The sequence below is a fragment of the Amphiprion ocellaris genome, chromosome 19 (assembly GCF_022539595.1).
Source record: "Amphiprion ocellaris isolate individual 3 ecotype Okinawa chromosome 19, ASM2253959v1, whole genome shotgun sequence".
In the NCBI taxonomy this organism is placed as follows: domain Eukaryota; kingdom Metazoa; phylum Chordata; class Actinopteri; family Pomacentridae; genus Amphiprion; species Amphiprion ocellaris.
The window spans coordinates 18781635-18806290 of NC_072784.1; the positions used below are offsets into that span (position 1 = coordinate 18781635).

At 39.0% G+C, this 24656-nt stretch overlaps 2 protein-coding genes across 2 annotated transcripts; one reads left to right on the plus strand and one right to left on the minus strand.

Annotated features, from left to right (window-relative positions):
- The first annotated feature begins 786 nt into the window (after positions 1 to 786).
- snx8a (sorting nexin 8a) lies at positions 787 to 13503 on the plus strand. Its single transcript, XM_023271413.3, has 14 exons — positions 787 to 1034; positions 1129 to 1195; positions 1951 to 2078; positions 2811 to 2940; positions 3775 to 3965; positions 4272 to 4392; positions 5109 to 5245; positions 5406 to 5486; positions 5593 to 5753; positions 5930 to 6059; positions 6160 to 6228; positions 7639 to 7788; positions 9566 to 9715; positions 12033 to 13503. The coding sequence occupies exons 2-14, from the start codon at positions 1174 to 1176 to the stop codon at positions 12111 to 12113; spliced, it is 1551 nt and encodes a 516-aa protein (XP_023127181.2). The 5' UTR covers positions 787 to 1034; positions 1129 to 1173; the 3' UTR covers positions 12114 to 13503.
- Positions 13283 to 23965, minus strand: nudt1 (nudix (nucleoside diphosphate linked moiety X)-type motif 1). The gene is made up of 4 exons (XM_023271414.3): positions 23753 to 23965; positions 23495 to 23662; positions 19150 to 19295; positions 13283 to 13899 (listed from the first exon to the last, which is right to left on the minus strand). Exons 2-4 carry the CDS (start codon positions 23644 to 23646, stop codon positions 13727 to 13729), a joined length of 471 nt encoding a protein of 156 aa, XP_023127182.1. The 5' UTR covers positions 23647 to 23662; positions 23753 to 23965; the 3' UTR covers positions 13283 to 13726.
- Between the last annotated feature and the right edge of the window lie 691 nt (positions 23966 to 24656).

A 24656-nucleotide genomic window follows, 5' to 3' on the forward strand; every position in this document is an offset into this window, starting at 1 on the left:
TGAAAATGTGACAACCACATACTCTAACAAGAAACGCACTCTGAGAGCGCAGTAATCCGCCAAGGCTGTTCATTCATCCATATGGCATTGTCAGAAATGCAGCATTTGTTTATTAGTTATTGATGATCAGAAATCACAGCAACATAGAATGTGACTATTTACAGTAGATGCACTCACAAACAAAATGACCTTGCAGTGAGCACAGGTGTGTGTTATGCATGTGTACGTTATGTACGGATACAGAATCACATGACCAAAATATGTAGCGGCTGCAGGAATTGATGGGACTCAGAAACACCCCCATAGTTTAATCAATTGTTTCTGGTATCATTTCTGACTGATGAGTCCCAGTAAGTCCGCAATGGTCGATTTTTCGTAGGATCTCAATCATGTGATCATCAGCAGGTAGCCGTTCACTTGTAGTCATAGTTACAGTGATGCTGTGCCACTATCTCACAATGATACAGAAATATTTAACAAATCTGTGGATCCAGACTGTAAGCCACATCACTGTCAAAATCTAATCACTTGACCCTTGTGCCATTTCTGACCTTCCTTGAAAATTTCATCCAAATCTTTTAGTCCGTTTTTGAGTAATGTTGCTAACAGACAGACAGACAGACAGACAAACGTACGCCGATCGTCACATAACTCCGCCATTCCTTGGCGGTATAATGATACCATTTAAATATGATTCAAGAAGCATTTGCTACTTCAGATAGAGAATATCTGAAATGTACGAGGAGTCCCTGAAGGCAGCATCATTTATACGTGCCAGATGGAAGAATGAGGAACAGAGAATACACCAAATTAACTTTCAAAAGTGAAACCAGGAAACGAACAGGTCTAAATGAGTCAATATTTCACAGATTATTTGGTGAAATGTAGAACCTCATTATTAGATAGACTGCAGACTGACAGACGGACGGACAGACAGACGGCAGCTGCTGGGACTCAAACACACCAGCAGTAGCGTCCAAACTTTCAGATTCCAACAAACAGTGTCGCGTCCTGCTCGTTAGGTGTCAGTGCATGTAAGTTGTCGAATCGCTCCTCTCCGGACATGGACTTTACCCAGCGCTCTGTACAACTTTAAGAAATAAATTACTTGTTTTTTCTTTTCTGCAGGAAATCACATGGAGGTGCTCTTGCGCTCACATGACAGACTGAACCATGGCAGGAGAGATCAATGAAGGTACAGTGCGCAAACTTCTTCCAGTCCTGTTAAGACAATGTCGCCCAATTATTTCCTTTTTGCTTTGTTTTTCGTGCTTGGCGTTACTAAAAATCTTGTAAAAGATGTGGATGTTTGTGCTGGATGGAATCGCGGCGTGGACTGACCAGTGGGAACTTTTGGGTACATTGTGATCGGAAAGAAGTTGCTCCATCTTAAACCCCTCTGATGAGCAGTTTATCGGATTTTTATCCACCTGTTAATGATTAATTGATGTCCGATGAGCTGTAGCAACAATTTCTATTACTATTTAAGGTGGAAATGATTGATGAAAGTTTGGATGCTGGTTTCCCTAAATTGGAAAAAAACTATCACTTGTGCATTGCAGTACTTTACCAAGCCTGTACTTATATCACCTGACTTCTCCCATATTTTTCTTAAATACAGCACTAATGTATACATTTCTGACAAGGTTTGATGGTATTCTGAATTTCTAAGTTGTATCCTGTCTCCTGAAAATATGCAGCTTTTGAACACCTTAAAAGATAGAGTGCAACCAGTGCAATCAGTGTTGGGATAATATAAAGTCATGTGACATGAAATGCAGTGAGTACACCTATAAATGCTGATAAGGCTGCCATAAAGTCAGCACCGGACATGACTAATGTAAGTGTGATCCTATAGAGAAAGGATCTCTGATTCATGGTGCGCTGCCGGTGAGATGTTTGGCATATTTGGCCAGTTGTGATGCTATGTAGGTGTTGTTCCTCTTTTAGGCTCAGTTCCTGCCTATTACAGGGAAGTGTACGAGGCCATCTGCTGCAGGACAGATGAGAGAGTGCAGGTTGAAGTTTTTCACCGGCTGCTCCAGAGGACTGATCTCTCCAAGGTGGTTCTGAACCAGGTGAGTGGGGTTTCATTTATGTAATCAAGATGCTATAAAAACATAAAAACAACTATAATTTGTAGTGATGTAGAGACAGTCCATGTCATCTATGACTATAAATAAATGATTCAAATTAGAATCACCTCGTACTTCTTAACTTTTAACCGGTGAAACAGCTTATTATGTTTCTACCTTAAATTTACAGAGTGTATCTCATCCATGTTTCCATAATTATAGTGATTATTCCCACATACATTGTCTCACATATACTCATTGTTTGATTTCATGTTTAAGAGTGATATGAGGATGGACTATCTTAAAAAACATACTAAATGGTGAATTTGAAAGTCTTAAATCAAATGGATATATTACTAAGCTTAAATATCAGTTTTACTCTGAAAAGACATTGTTGCGTGTTACAATTAGGGAATGCAGATAGAGCAGATACAAGTGTAAAGTCTTATCAGGAAATTGACATTTTTTTTAAAGAATGCTGATCTGTCCAGTAATTAAAGTACAACGGATCAGCGTTATTTACCGAAATTCCTTTCAAGGTTTCCTGTCCGTGGAATATTTCAGAGCCAACTCTTGGTTGAGTAGAGTTTCCCTTTTCCTGACCTTTCCTCATATCATCGCCTTTGTGTCTACTGAGCACTTTTTCGCGTAGAGGAATGCAAAACCACACTTGCATTTAGATCTCAGACTGAAGAAACGGCGACCTTCAGGTCATGTTGTCTTTGTCCTTCCCAGATTGCTGAGCATGTTGACTCCGCAGATGGATTCCTGAGCAAGTTGGCCCTCTATAAAGCGCTCGCCCTGATCGCTCTCGCTCAGCAAGGGAAGCAGCCGAGCCCCAAACTCTTAGAGAACTGCATACAAGGTCGGTGACAGGCTGCAGTGACAGCAGTGTGGCGAAGGTTTTGCTTAATGAGTAGCTTGGTAACTCCTCCGTGTGTCCAAGGGCGACCGCAGCTGTCCTTCTGCTGTTAAGATATTTCATTTGTGCAGGGCAAATGTCGCTCTTTTATTGGGTTGCACATATGCGAGGTAGAAGTTTTCTCCCTCAGTTTATCACTTGAATAAACCCACACAGCTTTCAGTGAGGTATAATACACATCATTACAATTAGTCACAGAGGGACGTTTGGGAATATTTGGCTAAAAGTAACACCATAATTTTTGGTTTTGATTGAATTCAGCCACATTTTGTTTAATTTAGTTAGCTTTTATTTTGGTAGAGAAGCCTTAGCTATGTTTAAGGCTTGCATTCTTGCACCAGTCCCACAGCGGGAAGATGATAGGGGGGAGTTTTTATGGTTTTCATAGAGGTAGCCATTATGCTGGTTTGAGTTAGCTCCATCCCCAACCTTCTGTGATTATTTAAGGCGCTCTCTGTTATTTCAGGTGTGGCCAGTATGGCAGCTTGTTGCATGTCACTTCCTCGTCTGCACCAGAACAAGTTCTCTGCCTTTTTTATTTTTTTTTTTTATCACAGTACATTACATTCAATTCATGACCTTCTTGGAATGTCCTGGAAGGAATGAATACCAGGTCACATGCTATGCACAATGCTGTGAGACAAATACAGTACACTGTTGAAAAGTGGTTTTAGCACCAGCATTCCTTAGAGTTTGGAAATCCACATCATTCTGGATGTATTATTCTAATCACAGAAGACAAATATTAGAAGTTGGTTCTTGCCGTGTGCTTGACAGAGTTACCCAAACCTCTGCTTGGAGAACCGAGGGATTTGAACTCACTGAGGATGCAGCCGGCTCAGGAAGACGTCCTGACGTTGTCGCTGACGCTGGACAGACTTCTGGCTCGAGACACGGTTCAAGTGGAGCTTATACCTGAGAAGAAGGGTCTGTTCCTGAAACATGTGGAGTACCAGGTCACCAGCCAGGCAAGGCGTCCCAATCCAGCCTAAATTGTTATGTTAGAATGACATCAGAAGCAAGAAACTCTGACTTTTCATACTTATTTCAGCCTTTATGTGGAAAAACTGTAGGCGTTACCTCATCATTTCTGAGTTGCATTTAACTGTGTTTGTACGTGTTGTTGTAGATATCAAAAGTGTACATGACACACTGAATTAACTCTAGGGCTTTTGTCAAGGAAACATTTATAGTGTACATAAAGAAAAGTCCTCTGTGACACATTCTTTTGCCCATTTTCTGAGTACTTTCTATCTTTGCTTTGTGTTTTTTAGCATTATAAAATATCAGTTTACAGGCGTTACAGCGATTTTGACGTCTTCCACGAGGTTTTGCTTCAGAAATTCGCCTACAGAGTGGTGCCAGCATTGCCACCTAAAAGGATGTTAAAGGGAGGTACGTTACTTCCTGTGAACTCTCATTATTTCCATCTTTGTCTTCAAATCTGCGTTGGGATTTCTATTCTTTACTGAAAGGTCGGGAAACACGTAAATATCCAGCGGCTACAATAGCTGATCTTTTCTTTTTTTTTACATTTTTATTTATTTTTTTTGAGCTGATAAAGAATAAATGTTCATTTGTTTTTCTTTCTCCAGGCAGGTTGTATTGTTTCATACACAGGCTGTGCGATTCATCAAGGTTACTGCCAGAGAAAAACAAAGAAACCAGTGATGCATAAAATGAGCCGGTTTCAGTTCACAATGACTTATTGTAGCTGCAGAGTGATAATTATGTCGGTTCACACACACTGATGAATCTTCACAAAAACACTTAGTTGGAAAATTGCTCAGTTAGGGCTCAATCAAGGATAGAATACGTTAAAAAGGTATCATTGGATGTGTAAACCTACCATCTGTGCTCTTCTTATCTCATTGCAAATGTATAAAATTGATGGATTTGTCCTTTGATATTTTATTTTAATCAAAATAATAGTTTATTAAGTAATGTAACATGGGTTTAAGGTTGCTTTATGCCAACTATCTTCCCTTTTTACAGTTAAATAATCCCAACTCTGCCAGTTCTGACACTTCTGGTGAAGCTGCTCAATGTGTTATCGTCACATACTTTGTTCCCATTAAATAATTCGAGTTTTCTCTTGTATCTGTTCGCAGTCCTGACCTCAGTCTCCGAGCGGGACTTCATTGAAGGGAGGAGACGTGCTCTTTGCAGATTTCTTAACTTGGTGGCTCGACATCCCTTCTTCTCAGAGGACGAGCTGGTCAAGACCTTCCTCACCTTCAGCGGCTCCGTACGTACTTTTTTTCTTCAATGTCCTCCCTGTTTCTGTGGCTGTCTGGCCGTTGCACAACCAGCACTATCGTCACGATGACTGACAGCCAAATGCGTCCTGTTTTAGCTCCTCTGTGTCTTTTTCTACTCACCCACTCCTCACCCTTCTTCCCAAACAGGATGTTCAGTCTAAGCTGCGTGACACTTACAAGAAAACGGGCGATGAGTTCATGACTAACAGGATCGCCACACAGGCAAAGGTTGGTCACATGTGTATGACGAATCCAGACGCACTTTCTCTGAGAAATCCTTTACAGAACTCAAACATCACAGATAACGTTTATTGGACTTTTTTGTTTTTTGTAGGAATATCTGCCGGCTGATATTCAAGCTCAGTTCTCGACAAGCAGAGAACTGATTAGAAATATCTACAACAGCTTCCAAAAGCTGCGGGACAGAGCTGAGAAAATGGCAGAGCGCTCCAAGGAGAATGCAACTGATCTCCTTATGTTTGGCAGAGAGCTCAGGTATTTTATTATTATTGCGGGTATAACGTTTCTGTTGTATCCAGAGGTTCTTCATAATAAGATTCAAATCCTCAAATTCTGTTGTGACCCTTCATGGTTGTTAACTTGAAATGAGTTTGGCAGCCAGAGCACCACAATATTGCATTCTCTCGCTGTAATAACGCTGTTTTGAGCAGTACGTTGGGCTCAGATGCTTCGACTCTTCCCTCCCTGGCCTCTTCACAAAGCACCTGGGGGACCCTGCGTCAGTCTCTGAAGAGCCTGTCTGTGGAGTTTGCTGTGCTATCAGACAAAGCCGCTCAGCAGGTATAGCCCTCAGTGTTTCTTCCTCACCACCTGCTCTCACCATCTTGTTGGTCCCAAAACTCTCGCTGGGTAATAAATGTTGTTTTGTTCACATCCTCAGGGCAGACGGGAAGAGGATGATGTTGTGGAAAAACTGAATCTTTTCTTGGATTTGCTGCAGTCATACAGAGTGAGTGGCTTTCTTTTTTTTTTTTTTGCTCATTTAGTCTGAGTCCACCTCCAGGGTTTCCCAACCTTTTATGACAGGTGATGTTGTTTTGTCTGCTGTTGTCTGAAAGAAACACAGTGAGGAGCTGTGTATTTACAGTCAACAGAGGCTGGTTTTGGAACTAAAATTGGGATATTATGTAAAGGCAAATTTTAACCTAAAAAGTGTTTGATTTGAAAATGCAATTTTAAGTTGGCAGTAGTTTTCAGATTTAACAAGGCAACTGGTGGACAGATAAAGCCGTATTTTCCATAGCTTCAGTAATATCCACTGCCTGTCAAAAAAAATAAAAAGTCACACACTCTGGAGAGTGGGAAAGTTGGACCAAAATCTTCTCCAGCACATCCCAAAGATTCTCAGTGGGGCTGAGGTCTGGACTCTGTGGAGGACAATCCATGGTGAAAATGACGTCTCATGCTCCCTGATCCACTCATTCTCAATCTGAGCTCATGAATCCTGGCATCATCATCTTGAAACATGTCCGTGACATCAGGAAAGAAAAACTCCATTGATGGAAAGACCTGGTCATTCAGTATCTTCAGGTAGTCAGCTGACCTCATTCTTTGGGAACATAATGTTGCTGAACCTGACCAACCCCAGATCATAACCCTAACCCCCACAGGCTGGTAGGCACTAACCATGATGAGTGCATCACTTCATCCACCTCTCCTCTTACCCTGATGCTCCCATCACTTTGGAACAGGGTAAATCTGGACTCATCAGACCACATGACCCTTCATCCATTGCTCCAGAGTCCAATCTGTATGCTCCATAGCAAACTGAAGCCTTTTTTTCTGATTAGCCCAGCTGATCAGTGGTTTCAGTGGCTACACAGCTGTTTAGTCCCATAGTCATGAGTTCTACTGTTGATTTCCTACGATCATCTAAGAGTTTGTTCCGACCACATTTGTTCCTCAGAGATGATGGTTCACCACTATCCTTCAGGTTTTAATAATGTATTGGATGGTTCTTAACCTGATTATAGTAGTTTCAGACATCTCCTTAGTTATTTTCTTTGCTTGATGCAGGCCAATAATTTCACCCTTCTGAAACACATTAACATCCATTCCTTGACCTCAGGACATGTCTTCTGACATGGTTGTTTAAGAAATGAGAAGCTTCTCACTGCATCAGCTCCGGTTAAATAAGTTGTTGCAGCTGAAACCTATTCATCACTGCAGTAATTATCCAATGGAACTCTCTTACCTATTTGCTTAGTTAAATCCAAGTGATGACTTTTTTTTTGGACAGGCAGTGTATATGGAAATTTTATTATTTGCTCAAAACTTTTCCCTGTCATTCTCAGCTTTGATGCATTTCTGTGTTGTTCTGCCATTCTGAGTCGAATAAAAAAATTGTGTTTTTCTCTAGGATCTCTGTGAGCGACATGAGAAGGGCGTCCTCCACGAGCACCAGAGAGCTCTGCACAAGTATGGCATGATGAAGAGGCAGATGATGAGCGCCACTGTGCAGCCCAAAGAGCAGGGATCAGTGGAGCAGCTGGAATCACGGATTGTTCAGGTGATCACTCTCTTGTATTCCCCCCCCCCGACAATTTTAAGCTTTCAAATCCATTCCTTCCTGAGTGCAGACTGTTCTAACCCATTTATCACTTCATAAATAAAATGCTGCATTGGCCTGAGTTTATCTATTACTAATCCACCCCTCTTGAAACACAGTCTGGTGATATTTTGTGGGGTAGCATAGCAATTGCACTGTCACAATAACCTATAACCCTCCATTCGTCATTAAACTAATCCACCCTCGCACATAACATGCTCACAAGTGACACATAGGAAGTGACACCCAATTTACGAAGAGTAACGTGTCATGGGATGTTGTGAGAAGTTGGAAATCACCTAATTTTTGCGCAGGGCAGATCAAAAATCCTCACATCGTTTCCTGTTGCAGTGTTTACTGTATCTGATGGAGTGTAACCAGTGATTTTAGGTCTATTGAATTTTCAGTTTAACGTTGCAAACAGAAGAATGCAGTTTAATGAATAACAACCGTGATATTGAAGGAGCTAAATCATCATTTCAACTGCTGGTACAAAGCTGAGTCATTTTTAATTGCCTCCCAATCAGTAACATTTCTCAACCCACTATACACTCTCACATCCCAGGTGGGTTTTTTTTTAAAAAAATTTTCAATCTTATGACTGCAGTTCCTCTTAGTCTGTGTGGTTTGTCTGTGTTAAAACCATTTCCCTTAATATTTAATAGTTCACTTGTTTTTTTGACCAATTGACCTGCAGTTTCGGCTCAGACGGTTTTTAGCCTGTTGTTTGGAGTTTTGTAAATCCACTGTCTGTTTCTGTGAGGAACATTATTAATTTTGTGTCAAAGGTGAGCAGCATTTTTGGGTTTTTTTTGCAAAATATTAACTGTCAGACAAAAAATGACTGATTTGAGGAGATGTGCAGAGTAACTTATGGATATAGGGACAACAAAATGTCGCCACAGATGTGCAAAATAAGATATTTTTCAGCAGCAGTGGGATCATGAGTGGGATCATGATCATAACCACGCTATATATTAGTTTAACTTTATTATTCAGGAATTTAGGTCAAAAACAAAATGATTGGATCACTGGAATTTTGAACTGTTGATGACGCTAGATGAAAAATGCAAAGATTATCACATAAATTGTCATTTATCCTGTGGATCGACATGAAAATGTGTGTCAACTGTCTTATCAGTCCCTTAAATAGTTATTTAGACATTTCATTAAAAAAACACAGATTTCATAGCATTGCTGGAGGGAAACCTAGGGGATCTCCAATGTCAGTAAGGTTCATCCTCTGGGGAACACGATCCATCTGTCAGATTTCAGTGAGGACTGAAGTGGTGAACTCAATGACTTGACCAGTAGTGTGGCTAAAAACAAGATGGTGGAAACAGTATACATGTGACTTTAATGTTCTCTAACTTGTTTTTTACTGTCTGCAGAATCTTGTAACTGCCATTTATTTGCATGACAGAAGATGCTTTGTGTTTTAATTTTAGGGAAAAGACACCAGTGTTGATATGAGAGCGAAGTAAACAGCATTAAACAATAGTTCCATTTTAAATCATATGTTCGGCCAATTAAAACGTAGTTTACTGATTTATAGGCTTCTTGTTTTGGCAATGCAAGCTGAGCTTCATCAGCTTCATCGAATCTCTGTTGTTGTTATTTTAGCACTGTTTCGTAATTATTTTCAAGAATAAGATTTGAAGAGGCATTTGCCATATAAAGTGTTTCTTTTTTAGAATGTCATGTTGTATTTTTTTTATTTTTTGTATTCCGATAATAGCAAGAAAATGCCATCCAGACCATGGAGCTGCGTAACTACTTCTCCCTGTTCTGCCTTCATCAAGAGACACAGCTCATCTTCACCTACCTTCCAATCACTTCACACATTCTCGGGGCTTTCGTTAACTCCCAGGTCCAAGGACACAAAGAGGTGAGACCGCTTGTCTGGAAATAATTTCTCTACAGACCCGCCTCTCCATCGACACAGCACCTCTCCTGGAGGGTCAAATCGGTTTTAAATTGGCTTTTAAACTCCAACAAAACAACCGATAATGATGGATGGTATCACTGAACGGATAATCTTTTCATCCAGGATTTGAGCCGGCTTACATTTCACATCACATGAGAAAGTGAATATCTCATATACTTTTTTTCTATTTTAAAATGAAGTACAGCACACAGTCCAGGGTATAGTTCTTTGGTTACATACCTTTTTCTGATTGAATTCTTTTCCCCTGAAATCCCAACATACCAACATTTTGACAAGGTTTCTGTGGCTCTCGAAGTACTTGCCAACTTTTTGCTGATATGTTTCTCTTTTCGGGGGATTATGAAGCTAGAAATCAGTGTCTTGGTTATTATATTTGTGTTATGAGCTAAAGTTTTCCTCTTTTATTGCTTTTAAATATTAAATCAGTCAATTTAATGTCTTTTTCAACAATAATTTACTAAAAAGAAAAGTCAAAGTGATAAAAGATTGCTACAAAATGATGTCAAATAATTAAAATTCTAAAATAAGTGACTTCATAAGTATTCACCCACTTCAAGTTGTTATTTAGCAGAAGCGCCATAATTACAACATTGAGACTGTGTGGATATGTCTCAGTCAGCCTTGCACATCTGAACCACGCCATTTTCCTCTGTTTTTCTTTGCAAAACTGTCAGGTTGCACAGGGACCATGAATAAACAGCCATTTTCAAGTCCAGCCACAAATTCTTAGGTATTTAGGTCTGGGCTCTAACTTGGCCTCTCCAGAACATTCACCTTGTTTTCTATAAACCATTTCTGTGGAGCTTTGGCTGTTTGCTTTAAGTCACTGTCTTGCTGGAAAACAAATCTTCTCCCAAGTCGCAGCTCTCTTGCAGACTACATCAGGTTATCCTCCAGGACTTCCCCGTCCTTTACAGCATTCATTTTACCCTCTGGGCTGCACAGTTTGCCTCACAGCTAGAAGATCCTCGGTTCGCATCCCAGCCTTCCCAGGATCTTTCTGCATGGAGTTTGCATGTTCTCCATGTGCATGCGTTCGTTTTCTCTGGGTACTCTGGATTCCTCCCACAGTCCAAAAAAACATGCTGAGGTTAATTGATAACTCTAAATTGATGGTAGGTGTCAATGCGAATGTGATTGTTTTTGTGATAGACTGGTGACCTGTCCAGGGTGTCCCCTGCCTTCACCCTACGTCAGCTGGGATAGACTGCAGCTCCCCCATGACCCTAATGAGGATTAAGCGATGTATAGGTAATGGATGGGTGGATTTTACCCTCTAGCTTTACACGCTCTCTAGGGCCTGCTGCTGAGAAGCATCCCCACATCATGATGCTGCCACCACCATGCTTCAGGGTACTGATGGTGTGTTTGTGATGTAGTGTTTGATCTGCCAAACACAGCATCTAGTCTACTGACTAAAAAGCAAAATTTTAGTCTTACTAAAGAATCTTCTTCCAGTTGATGTTAGAATGCCGTCTGGTGAACTCTAGTCAAGACTTAATATGAGCCTTTCAAAACTGTGGGCGTTCTCTTTGCCACTCTACCTGAAAGCTTTCACTCATGAAGAAACCAGGCAATAATCTTGGTGTCTTGGTGGCCTCCCTCATTAGTCTCTTTCTTGCATGGATGCTCAGTTTTTAAGAACGGTCTGCTCTAGGCAGATTTATGCATGCTTTTTGCTTCAGTTTCTTAATGATGGATTTAACTGTTCTCCAAACACTACTCAGTGACTCAGACATCCTTTTGTATCCATCCCCTGACTTGTACATTTCAAGAACCTTTTCATGGACTAGCTTGGAGTGTTTTTTTTTTTTAGTCCTCATGGTGTAGTTATATCCAGGAGTACTGATTAAATAGTGACTGGACCTCCCAGATGCAGGTGTCTTCATAAAACCCCTACTTGAGACACATTCACTGCACTCAGATGATCTCCATTTCACTAATTGCGTGATTCGTAGTACCAGTTGACTGCACCTGTGTTGAATTAGATGAGTCACTTTGAAGGGGGTGAATACTTATGCAGCCATTTATATTTTTAATCGGTTTTGACTTTGACTTGACAGTAGCAGTAGTTTTCTATGAATTCTTGTCACAAAAGCCAAATCAAATTGGATATAATTCAATGTTAAAAAGCAATAAAAGGGGGAAACTTCCAATGAGGGAGAATATATTTTCTATTTTCTGTATTTCAGGATTTGTTTATGGAACCTCTGTCTATATAAACAGAAGATACATGACTTTCTTTCGTTGTTTCCAGATGGGAGACGTGTGGAATGAACTGCAGCCAAAGCTCGGGTGTCTCTTTGGTGGAAATAACGGATTGAAGCCCCCCATCTGAAGCCTAAATGCCTATGAGATGAAGAGAATCACTGCCACTGATGAAGATCACAAACTGAAAAATAAAAAGCTCTGTGAGCTAAAGCAAAAAAAAAAAAAAAAAAAAAAAAAATTGCACAATGAACAACTTTCCCTTCTATTACACAGTGTTCATTCGGTTCAGTAAGAGAATTTTTAATATGTTGCTTATCAAGTTTTGGGTTCGATCATCAACAATATCACCTGCGAGGGACACAGGGTTTGTAAATCTGTCATTTTCCGCTCTGCTTGATGGGTAAGCGGTGTCCATTTCAGAATCTACTTTTGCAAAAGGCTGGAAAACCCTCTAATGTGCTGTTTTACAAGGGATACAGGGGTGATTGTATATTTATACATTCCAACTCATTTGCTAAAGCACCTGTTCATAACTTGTAAAAAAAAAAAAGTTTTACACACTAATATAGTTGAAACAAACTGAGGTAAAAAAAAGTTTGACTTTATTAAAGGAGGGGATTATTTTGAATCTCCATTTATCACGGTTTTACGTACTGAATAACTTTAGACCAATGTATTTTTTATACAGATTCTAGTTTATGAAGACGTGTAGCAGCATACTTTATATTTGTTATCGACACTTGTGCTACTTCTGTTTACTTTCATGCGAAGCAATATCTCTGCTTCAATTGTTTTGCAAGACTCCCTGTATAATTTTATAAGCTACAAACTGTACAATAGTACAAAAGGCAGAGATTTGGGATTTATTGACAATATTATAAACTGTGGCACTGTAACACCATAAGCTATTGATTATTGCCAAAGATAAAAAATAGAAATTCCCCTACATGCACTCCTGTAAACTCAACAGGATTCCTACATGGCTCCAATTTAGAAATGAATTATTCATCATGTTTTAACTTGTATAAAGGAATCTAGGCCGTATCACTCCACAGAAAAAGGAATTCATCTTCAGGACATACACAATCTGGATATTGTTGAATTCCTTTTCCATATACAGTTAGATATTTATGTACATTTGTACACAACAGACATACAATTTAAGGAACATTATACTTTCTGATTAAAAATAAATAAAAGGGACACTCAGGCTCATGAATTGTCACCAATAGGTTTCATCTCAAAAACACTGAAATGTCTGTGCTGACATGAATGATGTCAATAAACAAATCAGGATATGTGCACATGTATTTTATGAAAAAAAAAAACTTTAATACTGTACATACAGTATGCAACACATTTGGCAAACATCTTGATTTGGGGATGAAGTTTAAGGTGCACAGAATACGAAACCCAATGAAATCAGAAATGTAAATACTGTACATATTCCATGGAAGAAGTCTGCTGAATTGTCTTAAATCAGTTATTCTAAAAATAAAATGACAAAATTGACATTCCTTTCAGTATATTGCTGCTTTGATTGGCTTGAAAACCATTAAAAGAAGAATTAGTCATATAACATGTAAATGCTCCAACCAAACAGGTTCTCATTCAACTCCCACAAAGAGCACTAACAGTGGCTTGTTTTCTCCAGTAATTACCATCAAATCTTAGCAGGCTGAACATTTTTGTTTTGGTCCCAGACATAATTGCCATCAGTAACAGCCAGATTATTTCTCATCAGAACCCCTCCACCTCCTCCAGTTTGTGGCTGAGAATCACATCGTGACCCTGAAACTTGAAGTATCCAACAAATTTCTTCTTCTGAAGCAGCAGAGGGAACCACATGATATCATCAGGCCACATCTGACTGAAGGGAATTTTGTCACATTCAAACCACTGAGGCCGCATTTCTAGAAAACAAAAGAAAAAATAATTAGTCGACCTCCGGAGAATGAAAGAGCTTTTTTTATCGTCTGCCTTGAGATATCATCTGTCCTATCGATGTTGTTTCTGTGCCACTTTTGAGCTGTCCAAATCAATGTCCGGTGCATGGCAGGAAATATTTTTAAATCAGCATATGCTGCTTTACACACTGGTATGTAGGTGGCAGACATTATTATTATTACAGATAAAACTCCTTCAACTGCCTTTTCTGCTTTATCTTATCTGTTGTCTGCAAAGAAAAATAAGGTTATTTTAAATGGATGTTTTAAAGAACACCCCCAGGTTTGAGTTGGTGAAGTCTGTCTTAAAGTAACACTCCATCTGTACATTGGAAGTTATTGTCACTAAAAATTCTGTGATGAAATCCGTACATAATTTTCTTACAAAAACAACTTTTTGTATTTTCCTATTAAGTTCTCTATTTGATTCGCCCAACTCAGATCGAAGAAGTTGGCTGAAAATTAGAATACAGACAGAGGATGGTTGAGTTGACAGGATTTATGTATGTGGAGGAGGAATCATTATAGTGACGAATAACACTTGTGACTTTAATGAAAACTGTGTCTCAAATTCTGTAACTTTGACAATCCTGTGCTATGCGTAAAATGAGAAACAAGAAAAGCACTCAGAGTGCAGTACTCCGCCAAGGCTGCTCAGCCGTATCATTTCCGACGGCTGAAATCTTGAAAAAATTCATGTCAGAAATCACGGCACCATACAATGTGGCCATTTAATATAGATGTACTCACAAACAAAATGACTTTGCACTGAGCACAGGCGTGTTATGCATGTGTATGTTATGTACAGATACCGAATCGCGTGACCTAAATATGTAGCGGGCGGTGGGAATTGATGGGACTCAGAAACCCCCCTCTAATTTAAATCAATTGTTTCTTGTATTATTTCTGACGGATAAGTCCTAATACATCCACAGCGGTCAATTTGTAGTAGGATCGCAATCATATGATTGTCAGGAAGCAGCTGGGGTAGTTTTCACTTTGTGTCATAATTACAGTGATGCCGTGCTGCTATCTCACAATGACACAGAAATCTTTAACAAATCCGTGGATCCAGACGACAAGCTGCATCACTGCCAAAATCTAATCAGGTGGTCCTTGTGACATTTCTGACCTTTCTTGAAAATGTCATCCAAATCCATTATTCCATTTTTGAGTAATCTTGCTAACAGACGGACAAACGTATACCGATCGTCACATAACTCTGCGGTTCCTTGGTGGAGTATTAAAGTAGTTTTCAGATTTGATCACTTTTCCAGATTGCTTCTAAATGAACAAACCTTATACTTCATTAAACCCCTGATTCATTCAGATGACTTTTAGTCATGAGGTGCTTTTATTGTGAAATCATGCAGTTTTCTCTAACTTTACCACATTTCACTTAAGTTTATTTCTTCCACTTATCTCGTAACCTCTTGTCTGTTGGACTTCTTTTACCCTCCAGACTCTTAAGTTCACTGCTGATGTCAGACTGTGCCAAGGGCAGTGGTTTGATGTGCATCTCTGGACTTCACCCACTTGACCTTCGCTAAATTCTAAGGAAACACAGATCAGATTCTTCCTGCTGAGGGCCTCTGGTCCCCTTTGCTTATTTATAGTCTTTTAAACTGTACCACCGAGAGCACACCTATAGATTCTTGCCTTTCGCTAATACACTCTTCTTGCCCACAGACATGTCTGTGTTTTAGTCACTGTACTTGGAAGCAATGGTGGAAAGCACAGTGTTGAGGATAAGTATTCAATAACATCTTGATTTTGTCTGTTTATGTGTGTATCTGTGACTGAACTATGTCAGATCACGTAAAATCAAACACAAAACAAAGGCAAAATGAGGAAACAGAAGCATGAATTTGGCTGAAAGGTTTCACTAGTAGCAGACTAAGCCAAAATATGTAAATAATCAAAAGAAATTCCAGAAGAGGAAGAGGGTGACTGAAATACATCAGTATACAAAGCTGTAGTACCTCTAAAACGTTTTCACTTCCCTTGAAGTTTTTCCCCTCTTATTGCTTTTCAACAATATATCATGATTACTTTATTTGGGGATTTTTGAAAAGAATCTACAAAAAGGAAGGAAAAAAAAATTTAATATATTAATTATAAAATGAGTAATTGTTTAAGTGAATCACCTAAATGAACACAGATGCAGTCAATTGGTGCTAGAAGTCACACAATTAGTCAAATAAGAATCATCTGAGTGCAGTGAATGTGTCTAAAGGCATTGTAATATAAAGTCATCTGTCCATACAACAATCGCTACCTTGTTCTTCTCCAGTCAAAGCTTTGTGTGAGAGTGGCAAAGAGAAGGCAGCTGTTGAAAAAGGCTTCTATTAAATTTCGACTAGAGTTCACCAGAAAGCATGTGAGAGACTCTGACGCCAAACAGAAGGTTCTTGAGTCTGATGAGATCAAGAGTTGAGGTTTTTGGCCGTCACACTAGACATGGTGTGTGCCAGACACAAAACACTGCACATCACCGCAAACACACCATCCTCAGTTTGAAGCATGGTGGTGGCAGCATCAGGAATTGGGGATGCTTCATGGTAGCAGACCATGGAAGACTTGGAAAAGTAGAGTAAAATTAATGAAGCGGAGTGATCAAATCAGAGCCCAGACCTCAATCCAAATGAGAATTTGTGGTTGTTCACTCAGGATCCCAATGCAGCTGGAGGAGTTTTGCAAAGGATAATGGGGTAAAATTGCAGTGTCCAGACGTGCAAGGCTGGTTGAGACCTGTCCACACAGCTGCAATGCTGTAATTGCAGCCAGAGGTAAATCTACTACTGACTTGAAGGGGATGACTACTTACACAATCACTTTTTATTTTTTTTACTATTTATATTTTCAATTAACTGAAATGACTTTGTAGCACTCAGTTTTTTTTGGTAAATCCTTGTCAAAAAAAGTCAAATTACATTATGTAGGCAAGGTACTTCTAAGGCTCTGGGACTCCACTGCTTCACAGTGAAACACATTATCTACAAATGGAGGAGACTATATTTGTTATGCATCCTATCTATTCACATTTTACCTTTTTTTTAAATCTTGTTGTTATTATCAAAGTGAGTTTTATATATGGTTTTAGGTTACATTAATAACTGCATTTCATTATTTTTCATGTTCATTCTATAACCATGCTGATGATCCTAATGTTGATTGTCCAAAAGATGCAAAACAAATAAAGTTTATTATTATTACGTGAAACAATAGTGAATGTTCAGCAGAAGTTTCAGACCTTCCAAAATTCCTCCAAAATCACGGCAATGACTCATCCAGGAGGTCAATAAAGATCCAAGGAAAACACGTAAAGCCCTGCAGGCTGCTCTGAACTCATTAAAGGCAGACTCCAGTCTGAAAGACACCGGGTAGAAATGGCAGTCACGGGAGTGTGACGAGGTGAAAACCACTGCTAACCAAGACAAACATTAAGGCTCGTTAACAGTCCTCAATCACCCTCAAAACTTTTGGGAGAAAGTTTTATGGGCTTACGAGTCGAAAGCTGAACTGTTTAGAGGACAGAACTCCACCAAAAGAACATTATCCCCACGGTCAAGCATGGAGCTGGCAGTGTAATGTTGTGGGGATGTTTTGCTGCCTCGGGGCATCTTCACATAACTGAGGCAAACGCGATTTCTGCTCTCCGACAGAAAATCCTGCAGGGGAACGTCAGGATATCAGTCTGTGAGCTGAAGCTCTGGTGCAGCTGGGTTATGCAGCAAGACCATGATGCCAAGCATAAGTCCACTTCTGAATGGATTAAGAGGAATAAAATGGACTGGCCTAGTCAATGTCCAGACCTTAACCCCATTGGGATTCTTAGGACCTGAAAGGAGCTGTTCATGCTTCCAAACTCTCCAATACGACTGCAAGAAAGTAGTTGCAAAGAAGAGTTATGTCAGAATCCCACCACAGCGATTTCAGAAGCTGATCTCCAGTTATCTCAGCTGTTTGGTGGCTGCAGAAGGTGGCACAATCAGCTTCTACGTTACTTTTTCATATTGGTGCTTTAGATATTGTATAATCTTTTTGCTTCAATACATGAAGTTATTATTCAAAATTAGTTTTCCGTGTTTAAATTGCCTTTTATTGTTAAACTGAAGATCTAACACAAAGAAATCAGGAAGGTATCCAATGCTTTTTTATGGCACTTTAACTAAGTAAATATACTATATCACTGTAGAATTATTAGATAACAGTAACAATTTTATTCCTTTATTACGTCATTCTTTCCCTGCTTTACATTTACTTCATTGAACTGAATCCTTCAAGTGATTTTCTTTATGTGAATAAAAAAAGGCATTTTGGGCTCAATTAGTTGAGTTCAGTTGGTCCTTGTGTCATTTCTGACCTTCCTTGAAAATGTCATCCAAATCCGCTTTCCCATTTTTGAATATTGTTGCGCACAGACAGATAGACAGACAGACAAACAGACAGATGTACAAATGGACGCCGATCGTCACATAACTCCACCATTCCTTGGTGGAGTAATAAAAACCAGCATCAAACCATTGTCCTGCATAATCACTACTTCAACGTTTGATATTTTTAAGTCCATTTTGCTGAATTATTATGATGAATTATCTTAATAGTCTCGCAAGACTACTTTTACTTAGGTAAAGGCTTAATATACTTCAGCTGCCGCTTAGAATGAACATTTTATTTTATTTTACTGTTTATAAACATAAACTAGACGGACTGTGAACCAAAGTCTCATCTCAGAGGGCCATATTATCTAAACTTGGAGGATGATAACCATAAAACAGGCAGAGTCTGCTAGCCTGGCACTGAGATAATATAAAAGGAAGTCAAGGTTAGTGGAGGAACCAAAAGTGAAAAAAATAATCTGGAAGATTACATGGAATAGTATTATAAGCCAGTTACTTGGAATTATGTACAACAAAAATATCAAGTTCCTCTTGAAGCCAGAGTGCAAGAATGTTTCTATCCTGGCAACAAGTGACACTTCTCTTATGAAAGTAACTGTCCTAAAACTAGTCATTTGTGATATTAAAAGTGATTACCAGTAAAAGATGACAGTGTTGCTCTCTAGCTGCAGTTGTGTAAAATCTAAATTTATAAGATTTTGCAGACTATAGTTAAAGGCTTCTACTGTGTTTTAGCTTTATGCTGGATATCTGCTGGTACATAGCTGCTTCTCTCACTTTCACACTCTTCAGTATTGCACACCACCATCCATACCTTCTGATTCTGTCGGTTCTCCGTTGTAGGCATCAGCTCTGAAAACATGGACATCGAGTAGTTCAGTTTCTCCGACAAACTCAAATTTGATATTTCCAATCTTCTCGAGCACATCCACCGTGAGGCCACTTTCCTCCAGAAGCTCTCTAAAAGGAAAAAAGAAACGGCAAATGAATCTTTGATGTTGTGTACTGTAAAAATAAGCTCACAGCGCACTTCACGCAGACACTAAAAGGAACTAAAAATGGTAAAGTAATGATATCTGTTTCGAGGACACACTGTCCATTTTGGGTTTTACAACAAAACTGATTGACCCTTATGCAAAAAGCATTTTTATGAAGGTGAGGAGGGCAGTAGGATGCAAGTGAAAGCTCTGGATAAAAGCTAGTGTGCCCAGCTGTTGGTTTAAGTGCTGTGGAAAGCTGCATTTAGGTAGGAATATCAGAACAGGAAATACATGATGATTCAACGTGATTGCCAGCTAATCGCCAATATCTCTTCCTTCCACTGTGATGTGCTTCATGTTTTAAGTCCTACTGTTAAATCAATAATGTTAATGCCTGGTTCCTTTGTTACAGACTTTTTCACATCAGCCATTTGGCATTGAAACAGAAGGTAAACACAGCTGTTCTGAATCACTTTAATGAAGGATCTGTACCTAAACACCTGTGTTTATCTACTATTTAATGTCAAAGCAGCTGCTGTGAAAAAGGTTTGCTGTCTTCTATCCTTATTTACTGTCATCCTCAAGGAACAGAAGCAAATCAGTTACAAGTAAAACACTGCTGGAGTACTTTATTTTCTAATTTGTGCTAAAAAAAATCCCATTCAAAACACACTTCAAAGTCTTATTTTAGGTTTTGCTCACCAGTATAGCAAGTTTATCTGATGAGTCTTGGCTTTAGCTTCATCATCAATCTAACAAACCAATGGAATCACAACTCACAGATCATTTCCATTCACTCCAGTGTTCTGATGTTGAATGATCAATGCTTGGGCATCGCTGTACAGAGCAATAAATGCACAAAATATTTCATTTCATTCCAGGTCTTTAGGTGAAAATGGTCCACAAGGCAACAAGTGTGATATGGAAAATGGATTAATCATTGCAACTCTGCTGCAGATTCATTGACTCCAGGTGCATAATTTTGATTATTATTACTGCAAATCACAACTTCTTCTGTTTCCTTCATATTTCATCTAAATAAGGTGATCCGGACCAACTTTTCTTAAACTTTTACTCTTTTATTATCATCACAGACACAGGATCTAAACATTTTATTCTCAAACTGATTAAGCGATTAATTTAAAAAGTTAACAACTAATTGTATAATCCTTTTTACTGCAGATTCATTGACTCCAGGTGCGTTATTTTGATTATCTATTATTGCAAAAATTGATTTAATTGCTCACTTTAATCAGCTTTCAGCTATTAAACTTATTAGACCTGCAATCTGCTGTTAGTTTTTTTCATTTAGTTAAATTTAGTTTTTTTAAAATGTCTTGTTTAGTCCAAAGATCTTCAGTTTGATGTCACAGAGGAGGAAAGAAAACAGAAAATATTCACATTTAGGGAGCTGCAATCACAGAATTTAAACAGTTTTTATCTTTATTAAAAGTGTTCTCAAAATGCAAGAAACATAATTTACTCAAGATGATCAAAAATACTCTGAGATTCCAGAAAAACAGGGATTTTTAAGTAGAAAACACATTTGTAGACCTTTTAGAGCAGAAACGATGCACTGGGGCTGCAGGTTTTATCGTTTCTGCATCAGCATCAGACTTTATTTTATGCTCTGTTATTTGCCTTTTGCTCATAAGGTGTCTTGTTATTTGTAGCTGCCATTGCACATACATTGACAATATACTTCACTAATGTTGGAGAAATCACGAAACATTTGCATATTCACGGAATTATAAATGTACAAATGAATTAGGAGCAATAAATGTCATTTGAATGTATCCAGATGAGGACTGGAAGGTGGCTTATGCCAAATATCAGTATCTGTATTTGCAGAAAAACATGGACGGCAGAAAGAACCGAGTGTAACTAGCAATCTTGAGCTCTCACTGATTTATTTAGCATTCCAACATCCTGCACACAAAGTCGGTCCCTCTTCATGTTTGAGAGAAAACAGCTTGGGAATGTTCCTGATTGCCTCCAGCACTTCCTTCCTTTAGCTTTGGAACAAATTTCCTGCTGATGACTGATCACATTGTCCAATCTCAACACTAATTTCATTTATTGAAATACTTTTTCTCTCCTGCCCTGAGCTTTTCCAAAATATCTTATCACTGCCTGTAACAGTCTGTGGTGTGTGGACATTTAATAACGTCATGAAATAATGTCATGCAGTGCTTTTATGTGATAAGAGGAGCTGATAAATAGACTGTGAGATCAGTTAAATCTTCTCTCAACTTTACTTTCTACAAGTTATTTTAAAATCTTTTAGAAACACATCTGAAAGCTAAGAATGTTTGTTGTGGGTTTTTTTTACGCAAATGCTGTATATAAGGAATCTGTATTGCTTTTGTGGTTTGTTTTCATTCAGATTTGGGAAAAAAACTACTCTGGCCTGTGGTTCTGTTAGTTAAACTGTGTGGTGGTATACCGCTCCATGCTGCTGCACTGTCAGGAGTAAATTAGGATGCTCAGCTGATAATATTGCCTCAGCAATGCTCTCTTTTTTAGTTATACTGCTTAATTACAGGGAAACCCCATGCCCCTTAGAAATACAAATGGTTTTCATTCACCTACAGTTTTTAGCTTTCCTTCGAGGTTTTCTGTGCTGTTAGTTATTAGGCATTTCAAGCTGTGTAGTGCTATTGGCGTAGTTTTTTCTGGTTTTGAATTGATTCATTTGCAGCCCTGGATAAAGCATTACACATTTTTGCATGGCTGTGGATGTTTTCTGGCTTCTGCACGCTGAACAAGTACGGGTTACCAAAGGTGGCGGCGGAATTACATGGCTTCAGTTGTAATATTGGGAAACAAAGGGTTCATTGCAACAGTTTGGGTATTAAACTGTGACCTAGCATCACCATTGCATGACATCAAAGTGTCACTTGAAGGCATCATGGGAACCTTAAACGAGGCTTTTGGTTTCGTCCTTGTTCACAATGATAAAGCACTTTAGCAGAGTTTAAACCAGGGGTGTCAAACATACGACCCACTGGCCAAAATCGGCCCGCCAGAGGGCCCAATGCGGCCCGTGGGATGATTTGGCAAATTGTAAAAATGACAGAGATGCTATTAACTGCAATTTTCAATAAACATAACTTCTATTTTAAATTTCTCCACTATATTGTCAAAATTTTAATGTATTTTCTATGTATAAATTGTATCAATTTACAAAGTAGGGGGATAACTTAACTTTGTTCCTTAATAGTTCCCACTTTAGTTTGTACAATGTGTGACTTCAGGTGGTCAAGATTACTATACACATGTGGAAATGAATGTAAATTTAAACTAATTTCTCGATCTTGACAACTTGTTTTGATCATAAAGTAAAATACTATATTGCTCAGTTCCAGATACCTGTGACTAAAGATTTTGTGCCTTTGTAAATACACTAAGATCTGTAATTTGTAACAGTTAATGATAAACTGAGGAATAATATTGTTGAAATTGCACTTATTTTTCTTAAGAGGTTTTTCATAATGTTTCACAAAAAGGTAGTTCATTAAGTGTGAACATTTTCAGAATGTGCTTTTTTTTTTTTTTTTTTTTACACTAAAACAAAGGGGAACTTTTGGCTTTTGGAGTTGTCGTTATTTAGAGGTTATTATGCTCTGATTTTTGTGAAGGAAAAATTACTCTTTCCCTTTTGTAAGGTATTTCCTTCCAGCTGTTAGCTGACGTCATCCCAAATTATCTTCTGACAGGCGGACACTGTAGGAGGAAGATATGCCAGCAGGACTCTCTGCTCGGGTCAAGATTAGATATTGTGTGTTCTGATGTGGCTAAGCAGACAAGTTGTCTCCATACTGGTCTGTAATCTAAATCTGACCCCTCTCCCAACTAAAATATGTACCTGAAGGGCAGAGAGAATCCTCAGAACTGATGCTGGTGTTGCTTGCAAGTGCTGCTGCTCTGTTGGTGTCACTTCTCCTGACGTCAGTAAACCTGACACGCAACCTAAGTCATGTGAGTCTATAGTGTGTCTTTCTGTGTCTGTCTCCTCTTACTCTCTTGACCTCGCTGAACTTAAAACAGTTTTACTGGTCCAGCTCACTAGAGATCAAACTGGGCTAAATGTAGCCCCTGATTTACAGTCATCTTATCCCATCATATGGCTCAGAAACCCACTTTAACTTAACAATACAATAAAGCAACTGTGTTTACCTCCTGGCAGCATCCTCAATGGTTTCTCCAGGCTGAACTTTGCCCCCAAAGCCGTTCCACCTCCCAACCCCAAAGCCCCTCTTCTTCATGCCCAGCAGCACCCTGCTCGGCTGCACCACCAGCACCAGAGTCAGCAGCTTGGAGCTCAGCATCTCACCCTGGCAGCACCTAATATCAACACAATGCAAACACGTGTACGGCTTCAACAACACCAGCTGCACGATCAGCTGACAGTCATCTGTGCGTGGACATCATTACCTGCCTCACCGCAGCTGCGACTTGTGGAGAAAAAAAGGGAAATTAAAGTGCAAATAATGGGCGAAGAAGAAAGGCGCTGTTGTCACTTCACAGTGGACGATTCCCGCGTGAACCTCTGCAGATGGCGTCACATGATGCGCTGATACGTAACAGATTGGATGAGTCAGATTAACGTCGCGTACAGTTCAGGAGCGCCATCATTTAGATGTTAGATCGGATGTTACCTTAAAATATGTCCGAGTAGAAACTGCAACACGTGTTCATTCAAGATAATCTACAGCGTAAATTAAAAAAAGCAAACGTAGTTTTATATCAGTGTATAATAAGATTTTTTTTATTATTTGTAAATATTTTATTATATAATGCGTCATGTGGCAAACCCGTGCCAAATATATGAATTATATTGTGACATTTTTCTGTACTACTACTACTACTACTACTACTGATAATAATAATAATAATAATAATAATAATAATAATAATAATAATAATAATAATAATAATAATAATAATAATAATAATGATAACAACAACAACAACAACAATAATAATAATAATAATAATAATAATAATAATAATGGTGGCACAGTTGCTCTCACAGCAAGAAGATCCCTGGTTCGTGTCCTGGCCTGGGATATTTCTGTGTGGAGTTTTCCTATGCAGCGTGGCTTTTTTCCAGGTACTCCGGCTTCCTCCCACAGTCCAAAACCATGCTCAGGTAACTGGTGATTCTAAATTTTCCATAAGTGGGAATGTGAATGTGTTTGTTTGTCTCTATGTGTAGCCCTGCGATAAGCTGCTGACTGTCCAGGGTGTCCCCTGCCTTCATCTTAAGTCAGCTGAGATAGACTCCAATCCCCCCACGACCTGAGGATTAAGGGGTGTATAGATAATGGATGGATAG